Source organism: Peromyscus leucopus, chromosome 7 (assembly GCF_004664715.2).
Source record: "Peromyscus leucopus breed LL Stock chromosome 7, UCI_PerLeu_2.1, whole genome shotgun sequence".
NCBI lineage: Eukaryota > Metazoa > Chordata > Mammalia > Rodentia > Cricetidae > Peromyscus > Peromyscus leucopus.
In genome coordinates, this window is record NC_051069.1 from 96,496,281 (window position 1) to 96,509,837 (window position 13,557).

At 51.8% G+C, this 13,557-nt stretch overlaps 1 protein-coding gene and 1 long non-coding RNA gene across 2 annotated transcripts; one reads left to right on the top strand and one right to left on the bottom strand.

Moving 5' to 3' along the window:
• Positions 1-6,774: 6,774 nt before the first annotated feature.
• Positions 6,775-13,446, bottom strand: Gnat1 (G protein subunit alpha transducin 1). Its single transcript, XM_028887057.2, has 9 exons — positions 11,256-13,446; positions 9,956-9,998; positions 9,726-9,867; positions 9,483-9,640; positions 9,248-9,376; positions 8,906-9,035; positions 8,579-8,732; positions 8,271-8,462; positions 6,775-7,956 (listed from the first exon to the last, which is right to left on the bottom strand). The coding sequence occupies exons 1-8, from the start codon at positions 11,359-11,361 to the stop codon at positions 8,272-8,274; spliced, it is 1,053 nt and encodes a 350-aa protein (XP_028742890.1). The 5' UTR covers positions 11,362-13,446; the 3' UTR covers positions 6,775-7,956; position 8,271.
• Positions 8,358-9,320, top strand: LOC119088371. Its single transcript, XR_005092042.1, has 2 exons — positions 8,358-8,448; positions 8,632-9,320. It is a non-coding gene; the product is annotated as an uncharacterized LOC119088371 (long non-coding RNA).
• Positions 13,447-13,557: the final 111 nt, after the last annotated feature.

Below are 13,557 nucleotides of genomic sequence, written 5' to 3' on the forward strand. Positions count from 1 at the left end.
TCACACAGACTCTCCTTCCAAGGTCACATTAACCCCCGGCTCTTCTCAGCCCTTGCCCATCCAGCCTCCAGTGAGGCAGCCTCTTCTCACCATACCCCACTCTACAGGGTTTCTCGAGACACTTTTCAACAGTCATGCCCTCTAACCTTGGATCTGTCTTCACCTCTAACCTAGTTCTTGGATCCACAGGTTGCATGGATACCTGCAGGCTCCTCCCTTACACCGCCCCCAGGACCTACTCCTGGTCAGCCATTCCTCCCCACATAGCCTAGCTGACCACACACGCCCCTAAGGTTCCTAGAACATGCCAGATTTCATGCTTCTGTGCCTCTGCCCGGGTGTTTCCCCGCGCTTGAGATCCTCACAGTCTTATCTCTTTGGCCACTTCTGATTTGTCCTTTAGCACCCAAAGGTGATCACCCCTGGGAGCACTGCCCAGATCGACAAAGAACCAGGTAATCCAGAGCTTGCAGTGACCACCCCATCAACACCCCCTCCCCAATCCCAGCCTCAGCGTCTTCACATGCTCCCCAGAGGGCATCTTGGGAGAAGTGCCTTCCAGAATGAGTGCACCAGTGAGTGAGAGCCCAGTAGAGGCCAGACTCAGCCCAGGGGAGGGAAGGGATGTGCCAGGGCTGGAAGAGAAAGAGAACTCCAGGGAGAGACTGGTACACAACCGGACCAGCACTCGTAGGTTCCAGGCTGTGTGTAGGCGTGAGATACTTGTTAAGGAGACAGACTGGGGACTCAGAGGTTCTCGGGAGAGGGGAATCTTGTTTGACACTCCAGGGTGGCAGACCCAGACCCATGCTCCTGATTACCCTGGTTCATTGTTTGGTGCCCAGGAGGCTGCTCTTTGGGCAAACAGAGTTGAATGTCACTCTATAGACCATAGAAATACGGAAGTGACCCATAGGCAAACCTCCTACTTAGCCTTCCCCAGCTTGGGCCCTTAGAGCTGGTGGCCTCCCAGCCAAGGCCTGACTCTGCAGGTCTGGCATGCCTGTCTTCTCCCCTGAGATCCGGCCCCTAGCCTCTCTGGTCACTGAAGCAGCTTAATGAGCCCAGGTCACATGGACTGTGCTGCTGCCCATGGGAGGGCCCAGACTCCCAGTGGTCATCCAGCCAGGCCTTGACGTCAGTGGCATTAACCAGCCACTTGTCTAATCTCTGGTCAGTGGCCGGGCCAGGCTAGACCTGTCAGAGCCAGAGCTGAAGATCATGAGGGCCTTCAGGGACACTTTGAGGTTGTAGGGCAGGCAGGAAGGCTGGAGTGCACACAGCAAATGCCCCCCATCCATGACAGATGTGACCATGGTGCTCTCTCCGATCCTCTGTCCTGGACTGTGACTCAGGCATTAGGCACTCGCTGAGCTTCTTCCTTAGAGTGCATTTACACTGGTATGGAAAGTGGAGCTAAGCATTTCCGCCTAGGAGACTCCCCTCACACACAGGGCAGCTTGAGGGCAGGCAGTGGCCCCATCACACACGACTCAGAAATGTTATCCTATTCCAGAGCCTGTGCTCAGGACCGTCTTTAGAGAGTGGAGTCAGATCACGTGTAGAGTTGAGGTTCTTCTCTACCCCTTACTCAAGAAGGCTTTCCCCAGCTGGGCAGTGATGCGTGCACATGCCTTTAATTCCAGCACTGGGGAGGCAGAGGCAGGCAGATAACCGTGAGTTTGAGTCCAGCCTGGTCTACAGAGTGAGTTCCAGGATAGCCAAGACTACACAGAGAAATTCTGTCTTGAAAAACAAAAACAAACAAACAAACAAAAGGCTTTCCCCAAGCAGGGCCGCTATGAAAAAGACGCCATTCATTTGCCTTTCTCATTAATATACCCTCCTTCCAACATCTCAATTCCTCAAACTTCCTGACCTCTGCCAGCTAACTCCTTGTCACTACGGTTACCCCACCTTATCTTAAACAGCTCAGAGAGAGGGCCTCAGGAGAGGCAAACAGCTTCACCTCAGTCAGCCCTAGACCACCCAGCAGATCACTCTCCCCTTCTCTCGGCTGTCCTCCCCTCAGGCTCCTGGACAGAACCCTCACAGCTGGCCACACGTGCCCTGGGCTCCCTAAGCCATGTAGCATCCCATGCACAGGCCCTAGTCCCCTCCCTCCTCTCTTTAGTCCCCCACAGGCTCACAGTTGTTATGCCCAGATCGCGAGGACCCCCAAAAGACCACCATGGAGACCGGATGCCACATGTAAAAGCAAAGAGCCTTTATTTCAAGCTCTGAGGTTGGTCCCTCTGTCTGTCCCACACAACAGTGAGCAGAGAGCCCTGAGCTCAGGCGGGGCAGAGTTTTTATCATAGCAGAGGTTGGGGTGAGGGGATTTCCAGGGTCCAGGACCCTGATTGGCTGACAACTGTCTAGGGGTATCTGTAAAACAAAAATAGGTGTGTGCTTGAGTAGACTCAAAGACATCTGGCCACCTTATCTAATGGTTGGAATGTTTGGGATGTCAGGTGCTTCCTCATCCCTGGGTAGATCCCTGGGTGGTATCAGCTTAAGGCTTTTCCTGGATCTGGGTGTTGCCTACCAGTAAGCCTGTCACAGAAGCTGTGTCTAGGCCCCTAAGCCTGTCATGGCTGCTGTGTGGTCAAGCTATTTTGGCGCCTCTTCACAATAGTCCCCCTTTATCTTCTCTAGACTCTGCCTCCTGCCTAGTCACAAGGACCATCTGCCTCCTAGATTCCTTCCTTAAGCGACCACAGGTACAGACTCCGCACATCCGTTGCCTGTTTGTGGTTGAGGTATGTACTTTGCCAACTCTGCAGAGATCCAGACCCTGCCACTGGGCACCTTGCCTCATAGGCCCAGACTCTGGTGGATACCGAAGATACTCTTTCTCCTGTGTCTCTCAGCTCCTCCTAGTCCTCCATGCTCAGGGAAATATGTGGACCCAAATATATTTTTTTCTTTTCTTTTGTTTGTTTGTTTTTCGAGACAGGGTTTCTCTGTGTAGCTCTGGCTGTCCTAGAACTCACTTTGTAGACCAGGGTGGCCTCGAACTCACAGAGGTTCTCCTGCCTCTGCCTCCTGAGTGCTGGGGTTAAAGGTGTGCGCCATCATACCTGGCTTTCCCTGTTTCTTTCAACAGAGCTTCATGTCATCTAGGCTAGACTTGAACTTACTCGGAAGCCCAGGCTGCCTTCAAAACCGTCGTGGCTTTGCTCTCCTTGCTTGGATCTTCTTTTGTGACAGTCTCCCATACTTTGGGCTGACTTCAAATTCCCTGTGGATCTGAGGTGGTCCTGACCTCCTTCTCTTCCCAAACACTGAATATCCAGGCATGCACTGCCATACCCTGCTAAAATATGTTTGTTTTTTAAGTGTGTGTGCATAAACCTTGCATAAACATGCTGGCGATTACCTACATGCATGGCCACATTCAGCATTTAAAACGTCAGTGATTTTTTTCTGAAGTATAGTTCACAAATATCATTGCTTTTTGCCACTAAAACAGGGTAATAAAAATGATAATAAATTGTGTTTTGTGTAGAAATAAAATATTTAAGATTCAAGTAGTTGTGGGGGTCTGTAGCCCAGTGACAGAGCGCTTGCTTAGCATGTGTGTGCCAGTAAGATCAAAACGAAAAGAAGGAAACAAAGCAATGATGTTTGGGCTCTGGCTGCACCTCGGTGAGCACATGATCTATCTAGTAGTAGGGTACTAGGTTCAATTCCAGGCCCTGACAGAAATGACTAATATAATACTACTTTTGAGTTTCATTTATTTATTTGATTTTTTTTTTTTTTTTTTTTTTTTTTTTGGTTTTGGTTTTGGTTTTGGTTTTTTAGATAAGTTCTCACTCTGTAGTCCAAGCTAGCCTGGAACTAACTGTGTAGAGCAGGTTGGTCCCTGGCTCTGCTTTTTAAGTGATGGGGTTATACATATAATTCTCCACTCCTGACATCAGCTTTCATTTGCTTTTGTTTTGTTCTGATTTGGTTTGGTTTTTCCAAGACAGGGTTCCCTGTGTACCTCTGGTCATCCTGCAACTCACTCTATAGACCAGGCTGGCCTCAAACTCACAGAGATCCACCTGCCTCTGCCTCCCCTGAGGGCTGGGATTAAAGACCTGGCTCTGACATCAGCTTTAAAAACAAATTTAAAAGGTATTTTAGTGTTCTGGTACGAATATAGATACAGATCTCAAAAAAACAAGTGGTGACTGAGAATTCTTTAGCATGGACAAGACCCCAGGTCCAATGCCCAGACCAAGAGAAAAACGTGATGTTACACAAGGTCCAGGCATGGTAGTATGTGCATTCCCAGCACTTAGTAGGTACATTCCCAGCACTTAGTAGGTGGAGGCAGGATTGCTAGTTCCAAGTCAACCTGGGCTACATAGTACATCCTGTTTCAAAAACTAAAGAAAAGCCTGTCGGCGGTGGTGCACACCTTTAATCCCAGCACTCAGGAGGCAGAGGCAGGAGGATCTCTGAGAGTTCGAGGACAACCTGGTCTACAGAGTGTGTTCCAGGACAGCCAAGGCTAAGCAGAGAAACTCTGTCTTAAAAAACAAACAAACAAACAAACAAAAAAAAAAACAGCAACAACAACAAAAACCAAACCAAACAAAAGAAATTCAGGAACCAAGCATGGGGGCACATGACTTTAATCTCAGCAGGCTGATTTCTGTGGGTTTGAAGACACTCTGGTCCACATGGTAAGTTCCAGGCCAACTGTCCAGACCCTGTCTCCCAAATATTTTTACAAGTCACAATCCAGCGTGGTGGCACACACCTTTAAAATCACACCAAGATGGCTGCTCAGTGGGCAAACCACTTGCTGGGCAAGCTTGAGTTCCATCTGCAGAACCCACATGAAGATGGAAGAAGAGAACTGACTTCTCAAAGCTGCTCACTGACCTTCACATCTGCACTGTGGTGTACGCGCCCCATATATACACACAATAGTAAATAAATAAAACTTTAAAAAGTCAAAATTAATGCAAAAATTCACTGTGAACAAAATTATAAAAATTAAAGAAAGACATGCCAAACTTTATTGGAACCTGAAACATATCTGTTCATTTATATATATATATATATAATATATATATATATATTATATATATATATATTGTTTGTTTGTTTTTTGTTTTTCGAGACAGGGTTTCTCTGTTACAGCTCTGGCTGTCCTGTCCTGGAACTTGCTTTGTAGATCAGGCTGTCCTCGAACTCACAGAGATCCACATGCCTCTCCTTCTCGAGTGCTGGAAGTAAGGGCATATGCCATCACTGCCTGGCATTTTTGCTCATTTTTGGTGGTGGTAGTGAAATACATATACCATAGAATTTACAATCTTAACCATTAACATTTTTATTGGTTATTAATGTGTGTGTGAGAGAAAGAGAGAGAGAGAAAGTGTGAGAGAGAGAGACAGAGAGAATGTGTGGGTGTTGATGCATGCACACCACGGCCTGTATGGAGGGTTAGAGGGCAATTTGGGGGCGTTAGATTTGCCCTCCCACCTTGTTTTTCAGGCAGAGTCTCTCATCTTTCCATGCCGAGTACTCACTCCATAAGCTCCCAGGCAACCCTCCTGTCTCCTGTCTTGATGCAGAAGTACTGAGATTGCAGATGGGAGCTTCTGCGTCCAGCTTTTCCCAGGGCTTCCAGGCCAGCTCATCAGGCCTGTGCAGCAAGTGTTCTTACCCACGGAGACTCCTCGCTAGCTTCATCTTAGCTATTGGTTTGTTTTGTTTTTTGAGACAGGGTTTCTCTCTGTGTAGCCCTGCCTGTCCTGTTCAGAGACGCACCTGGGATTAGAGATGTGCTAGCAGCCGGTGCTCTTAAGTGCTGAGCCATCTCTCTCCAGTCCCCTGACTATTTTTAAAGACTTATTTATTATGTGGTGTGTGTGTGTGTATCTGTGTGAGGGTAAGCGGATGTGAGTACAGGTGCCTTCCAAAGCCAGAAGAAGTATCAGCTCCTTTGGAGCTGGAGTTACAGGTGGTTGTGAGCAGCCTGCTGTGAGAACTGAACTGAATCCTCTGTAAGAGCAACATGTGCTCTTGCAAACAGCTGAGACATCTCTCCAGTTCCCCTAATTCTGAGTTAAAAAAGAGGGGGTCTCATTATGTAGCCCTGATTGACCTGGAACTTGTTACATATATCAAGATAGTCTCACACCGAGACCGGCCTGCCTCTGCTTCCTGAGTGCTGGGACTAAAAGCATGCACCACCACACCCAGACCCTGGCTGCCACTTCTGCTCTGGAGATGAGAGCGTCACTTGCCTCACTCGCTCCCAGCTTTGAGAGCCTCTGTAAGTCCTCATTACCTCCCCCGGCATTTGGCCCTCTCCACTGTCCCCCCACCCATCTCCCCTTCCCCGCCCCTGCTCCCCTGAGCTCCTGTGCTCAGAAGTCCAAGTGCTCAGCCAGATCTTATGCACTCTCCTGCCTCTGTCAGGTGAACTGCTGCCTCAAATCTCCTTGTCACTAGGTGTCAAGAGGCGCCTGCAATCCCAGCATTCAGAGTCTGAGGCAGGAGGATGGTGAGTTCATAACCAGCCTAGGTTATCCAGTAAGACCTTGTCTCATAAAACAAGTAAACCAAAAACTCCCTGCTGATCTGAGACTGTTCCAGTAACCTTTCCCGTATCCCTCAGCTTCTGCCAAGGGTCATGAGTTGGACCCATTATCCCCCTCCAAAATCCCCTGAGACCAAGTCAGGCCAGGCACTTTACTTTGGAAGGGTCATCTTCCTACATCCCTCATGTCTAGTACTGGGAACTTAATAAATGTCCAGGACTCATGGCAGCTAAGCTTCCCCCACTGACAAGAAAGGACAGCCGACCTGGTGCAAAGGTTTATTGCTGAGTCTGTGCACGTAGCTAAGGGCGTACAGATCATGGCCTAGCCTTGCTGGACAGAAGCACCGTGTCTCTAACACTAACAGCAGCACTGACTCTGGTCCACAGGCTTAAGCAAAGACTTGAGGAAGAAAGGAGAAGGGGCTGGGGGGGTGGGGGGTGGGGGACATTGTCTCTAATGGTCCAGGCTAGGTTTTCTGTTCTCTCTCGCCAGGACTGGGTCCCGAGTCAGGAGGGACAACAGTCACATGGACTTCCCTGTAACCTCACATGGAATTGGTCTTTACCTGTGGTTTGATCAATACGAGTTGGACTCTGCCCTCAGCCACCCCTCAGCATAGCTTGATTATTGGTCATAGCTGATGTCAATAACACCCCCCTTCAATATACCATACCTTGACCAGCCAGCCCTGAGTACTGTGTGTGGGTGGATGAGGTGGGGTGTGGAAGTGTTCAAGGACAGAGGGGCAAGCCCCGGAGGGAAAAGGAACTGGGAGATAGCCTGAGCCTCGTATTTGGGGATGGGTTTGTCTTGTGTCTCTCCCTGGCACCCATCTCAAAGTCACTAATTTATCTACGTGAGGCTCCACAGACCAGAGCTTGGACTTTGGCTCCCTTGGGCTGCCGGGAGGGACAGTTACTGACCACTGCGTGGACAGATGTTGGACTTGTCATATGCAGGTAGCAGACTGAAATGACCTGCTGGCAAGCAGCAGGCCTGCTTGAGGGAGGGGTACCTCCAGCCCTTCATGAATGCTGGGGAGGGAGGGAGCGCTGTTTGCTGAACCCAAATCCACCAGGTGAGCGCTGCTGGTGGGGGTGGCAGAATGGGACGGGTCACTCGGGCACTGCTGAGTCACTGTGAGCTCCAGCTGTCCCAAGTCTTGCCTTTGTCCTAGCTGAGGCTGGCTGCCGTGGGTCCAAGAGGCCAGTGCAGCCAGGCGGTGAAGGGCGGGGCGGGGTTGGGGACTTGGGGGAGGGTCTGCACTTCAAGCCTCAGGGCTTTGGATGTGTGACTAGGGGAGCAGCAGGCTGAGGCACGGGAGTTATTGGAGGGGACTACAGGGCAGCTGGGCTACATACAGAGTCTCAGAGCAAGGGACACACATGAATTCAGGCATCTGTGAAGAGAAAAGGGATTGGAACCTCAGCATTCTTGAGCAGCAAAATAAATGAGACTAGGCGTTGTCGGGGCAGCCCTAGAACCTGTACCCGTGGAGGTTGGGGAGGAATGAAAAAATGTTGAGCTCAAGAGTAGGGGGAGGGGGCCTCTGGGGGTGGGTGGAGCCTGAAAGCCGTGGGGCGGGGTTTAGGGGTGGGCAGCAGGGAACGGAGCCGCCTGGAGCCGTGATCACCGTGGGCAACTAGGGGCAGGGTTCGGGTCCTGAGACGACGGAGCAGGATGATGGAAGGTCTGGCCAGCTAGGACCCCCACCTCAGAAGAGCCCGCAGTCTTTCAGGTTCTCCTTGATGATAATGTCGGTGACAGCGTCAAAGACAAACTTGACGTTCTGTGTGTCGGTGGCGCACGTCATGTGGGAGTAGATCTCCTTCACGTCACGTCGCATGTTAAGCTCGAGGAACTGCACCTTGATGTAGTTGCCGGCATCCTCGTAAGTGTTAGGTCCTGCGGCAGAGGGCAGCACTCACTCTGCGCGGGAAGACCTTCCCCGCGGGAAGGAGCGCGCGGCGGGAATCGTTGGACTGGGGCACCGCCTGGCGGCCGGGGCTAGGGAATCTCACCATCGTAATCGGGAAAGCAGATGCTGAGGTGTGCCTTTTTTATCTTCTCGGAGAAAACGTCCTTCTTGTTGAGGAAGAGCACGATGGATGTAGTGGCGAAGTAGCGGTGGTTGCAGATGCTGTTGAACAGGTGCAGGCTCTCGTGCATTCGGTTCTGGGGAAGGCAGAGGCTGTGGGGCACCAGGCCGGCAGCGGCCCCTTCGCCTCTGGGCTCCCGGGACTGAGGCGCCTCCCACCGCTCCCAGACAGCCTCGGCTTCTGTGAGTCTCGGTGGCTCCCCCGGCTCCACCTCCCTTCTCAAACCCTTAGGCCCAACTTGGCACTCACCACTTCGTCGTCCTCCACCAGCACCATGTCGTAAGCGCTCAGTGCGGCGATGAAAATGATGCAGGTCACACCCTCGAAGCAATGGATCCACTTTTTGCGCTCGGAACGCTGCCCGCCCACATCGAACATTCTGTAGGTCAGAGCCGTGTCCCGGATTTAGACCCGTGTATCAGGTCACCTGGATATGCCCACTGGCACCCCTTGTCTTCTTAAGCTGGCTGGGGCGCCCTCATATGGATTGGCATCTGAGGTGACCAGCCTTTCTCCTGGCAAGGGTAGGACCTTAACTCAGGACAGTGAAGTTCCCGTCAGGCCAGCTGAACAAGCGTGCAGGGGTCTTACCTGAAGTTGAGGTCCTTGAAGGAGAACTGCGTCTCGATGATGCCGGTGGTTTTGACACGAGAGCGCAACACGTCCTGCTCAGTGGGCACATAGCCTGGAGTCACCAGACGCTCTAGATCTGAAAGATAGCTGAGGAAGACCACTGGACATGAGTGGGTAAGTGGTGTGGGAGATCACCCCAGCTGGGGCCTGCCCGTCCACCTCCTCTGCTCCCCGCATCCCCTTGTGCACTCACTAGCCAGCAGAGTCATTGAGCTGGTACTCCGAGGCACGTTCGAAGCAAGCTTGGATACCCGAGTCTTTCCACAAGCGCTGAATGATGTCGGACATCTCCTTAGGCATTGTGCCTTCCTCAATGGTATCCGCCATGTGCATCAGCTTCCGGGCATCATCCTGGTGGCAGGGCAAGGTAGTGGCTGTGAACCTGAGCCTACCCAGGTGCCTTGAGCCCCCAGGGACTGATAGCAGCCTGCCTCACCTGTCTCGCCGAATCTCCATACTGAATGTTGAGCGTGGTCATAGCCCGAACAATGGCCAGGATGGACTGCAGCGTGTTGCCATAGATGATGGCAATGAACTCCAGGCATTCTTCCAGTGAATAACCATCCTGGTGGATAATCCTGCAGCCAAGACCGGCAGAGTCAGAGCTTCCCGGGCCAGTAGGGAGGGCTATCGCTAAGGGCTTTAGGATGGACAGGGAACACTCACTTCATCTGCTTGACAATGGTGCTCTTCCCGGATTCACCAGCACCTGAAAGGGAAGCTGTGCCTCAGAGCCGCACTGACCAGCACTGACCACTTCCTTTGGATCAGAGCCCTGGGGTGCCAGCTAGAACTCTAGATACACTTGCCCTCATTTCCATCCAAAGCCAAGTCTTGAAGACCCCTGGGAGAAATGGTTGTAAATGACAAAAGGGTCCTACCTCAGTTAAGCGGCCTTAACTGTGCCGGGGTGGGGTAGATACCCCCAAGATTCCGGTATGTAGTGCTTTTACTATGCTACAAGATCAAAATAAGGAAACCCTCTAGGGCCACCTTGTGGGGATTTCCAGTATTGCATGCACAGGATTATCTGACCGGGACCAACCTCTGCCTTTCACCTAAAGAGATGTCTCTGAGAGGCTCAGAAGGAATTAGCACCCTTAGATGGGGGGAGAGGACAGAGCTGACACCCTTTCTGAGCCTGCCCTCCTCAAGGGTGTTGGATACAATTAATGGGATTTCCGGCTTAGTTTCTCGGCCTTTCTCTCCTGGGGGCCCTGGCTTAGTACCTCTGCCTGCCCCCCTAAACCAGCAACTTTCCCTTGGGGGTTAAGCAATGGCAGTACACTCATCTCTCTCACTACCCATGGGGTCATGGGCTTGGCTTTATTTATTCCTGTAGGCATCAATATCTTTCCACTTCCCCCCCCCCATTTCTCTATGTAGCCCTGGCTATTCTAGAATTTGCTCTGAAGACCAGGCTGGCCTCAAACTCAGAGATCTGCCTGCCTCTGTCTTCCGAGTGCTGGGATTAAGGGCGTGTGCCACCACAGCCTGGCATCTTTCCACTTTCTTTAGCTGTTTCACAGTCTACCAAGTTCTGGCATCCAGTGCCTTTGTAGACATGGGTGACCCTAGAAGCTTCTTATTCCCAAGGGAGAAAGAGCAGCCAAGAGGACCTGAGCCTTGTTGAGCAGGCCTGGAAAACCACAGGCTGTACCTTGAGGGCAAAAGTGTGCCTGAGTGCACACACTTATGCAAAGGTGTGTCGGGCGCACAGCTCTTCAGAGAGAAGGGCGTCCCCAGGAAACTGCCATAGGATGCCCAACCTTGGGGGACCGAGACATCACCACCTGTCAGACCTTGCCGAGGAATGGCCCCCACTCTGTGCTCTGCCCCACCGCATTGTCACATTGTCACCCCCCCCCTCAAGGAATCCTGGCTTCATAGAAAGGCTGCTTGCCTAGCCCCAGGCCGCCGACCCGCCGCTGTCCCCTCCCCAACACTGGCCGGCAGGGACTCCTACCCAGCAGCAGCAGCTTCACCGTTCGAGCATCTTTCTCAGCATCCTCTTTCAGCTTCTTTTCTAGCTCTCTGGAATGCTTCTCCTCAGCACTGGCCCCAGCCCCCATGGTCCCAGCAGCAGGCAAAGGGACAGGGTAGGCAGCCTCCGGCCTCCTCAGACAACCCTTTGGCCCTAAGGCTGGTAATCAACTGGCCCTCCACAGACCTGTGCGGGCCCTGGCGGACTGCTTAGTGGGATTTGAGAGCTCGGAATGCCCGAGGGCCAATCAGAGACAAGGACAGGTGAGGTTCAGTCTCCTGGCCTTTTAATCAGGCTGGCAAGGCCCCAATCCATCAACTGCTGACAGTGCACCCCTCTGCCCCCCCCCCCATTCTCCAGAAGAGACCCTAGAGAGTCCTTCCCCTGTCCTATAGGGGTTCGCTTGGCATAGTTGAGGGGAAAGACCCTTCAGCCCCAGGAGTAGGAAAACTGGGGCTGGGGATTGGCAGGCGAATGCTGAAGGAGAAGCAGGCAGAGGACCTACTGCTTGCCCAGCTGCATCAGGACCACTCTTTTGTAAGCTCACATGGAACTTGGGGGAAGGTGGTGCCCAAACCATAGCTCCACTTTACTGATTAGGAGAGGCACAGGGTCACATGATTAGCAGTGGTTCACAAGGGTGGGGTATCTCTGGATCAGAGGGCTGTGTCTGCTGGAAGGCACCAGGGAATAGGTGACTTTATATTTGCCTCACACTCAGGGCTAAATGTGACCCCGAGCATGGTCTCTACATGCCTTCTGCAGGGTCAGTCTGCTATACATGCCTGGGTGTATCTTTCTCTTCCTTACTAAGACCAAGTAATGACTAGACACACTCGAGCCTGCATATCTGCATGCATGTGTATCTGCTAGTAGCTTTTTAAGTGCATGTGCCCTTACACACCTGTTTGAGACTATGCATGCAATGTGTATGTGCATTGGCGCTGTGTGTGTATATGCTGGGGATCAAATCTAGGGATCCCTGTATTCTTGAGCTGCACCTCCAGCATCCTATACATGCCTGTACAGGTACAGGTGTACGTATGTTTATTTTGCAGCGCTTTGTGTGGGTTCATAGCTGTTCGTGTATGCCTGAATGTGCAAGTGTAGGTAACCGTGATACACACTCTCAGCCCACTCGCCTATGTATTTAGATGCACACCTGTGTCCCTGTGTGTATGCATAGAGCTTGTCTGTGCCAGTCCGTGAACGTACATTTGTCTACCTACACGTTTACTTAGGTGCAACAAAATCATTTTAGAGGTGGCTAAACTCTGAGTGAATCTTTGGCCAGCCTGTTATCAGATATGGATGCTGAGGGTTGCTGTTCCCGAGAGGATGGGAGAGTGGGGCTCACCTGCCCTGGTTCTATCTGGTTCACGCATGGGGCACCTGCACAGGGCACCACTAAAACCTGACAGCCTCCACTCGGGTCTGGAGACCTGCTCAGGTGTAGCAGTTGGTGAAGCGCGGCTGGCACCTGCGGAGCTCAGCTCAGCTCCTAGTTTCTAGAGATCTCCTGTCCACATACAATTGGAAAGCCCACATCTTGGGCTCTCAAGGCTGGCTGCTCTAGTCTGGAGCCACCTCACTGGACTCCTGAAACCAGACTCAACTCTGCAATAAACTACTAGGAGGGTTCCAGGGTCCCAGGCACTGAGCATGTTATCCCTAATCAGGACATGTAGGAAGTAGATACCCTAAACGGGCTTTCTGGACATTCATCCTACTGAGTGAGGAGGGCTCGGCTCAGAAGACTGCTTCATCCACGCCACTTACAGCCTTGGGCTCCACCCACCTTCAATTCCACATCGTAAGCGGGCCACCGGGGTCTATGGCAGTACAGGAGCCCTGGCTAATTAAATCTAGCCTGATGTCTACATATGGAGTCTCCTTTTAAAAATTAACTTTATTGCTGTTTTGCTGGCAAATGTATCTATGAGGGTGTTGGGTCCCCTGAAACTGGAGTTACAGCTGTGAGCTGCCGTGTGGGTGCTGGGAATTGAACTGGGGTCCTCAGGAGATAAGTTAGTGCTCTTAACTGCTGCGCCATCTCTCCAGGCTCAAAATGAACTAAATGCCAACATAGGGGAGTTGGAGTCTTTTCTGTTGCTGTTGTTTTTGAGACAGGGTTTCTGGGCAGCCCTGGCTGTCTTGGAACTTGCTCTGTAGACCAGGCTGGCATCAAAGGCAGAATTCCACCTGCCTCTGCCTCTCTAGTGCTGAGATTAGAAGTGTGGGCCTAACCCACCTCCATTCCCACTCCAACCACCAAGGAGAGAAA

Bases quoted from the DNA above. Each gene is read 5' to 3' on its own strand.
- Gnat1 (XM_028887057.2), bottom strand. From the start codon at position 11,361: ATGGGGGCTGGGGCCAGTGCTGAGGAGAAGCATTCCAGAGAGCTAGAA. The intron at 9,868-9,955 runs GTGAGTGTTCCC...TCTTGGCTGCAG, and splicing joins ACCATTGTCAAGCAGATGAA to GATTATCCACCAGGATGGTT. The intron at 9,036-9,247 runs GTAAGACCCCTG...TCTGACCTACAG, and splicing joins TTCAAGGACCTCAACTTCAG to AATGTTCGATGTGGGCGGGC.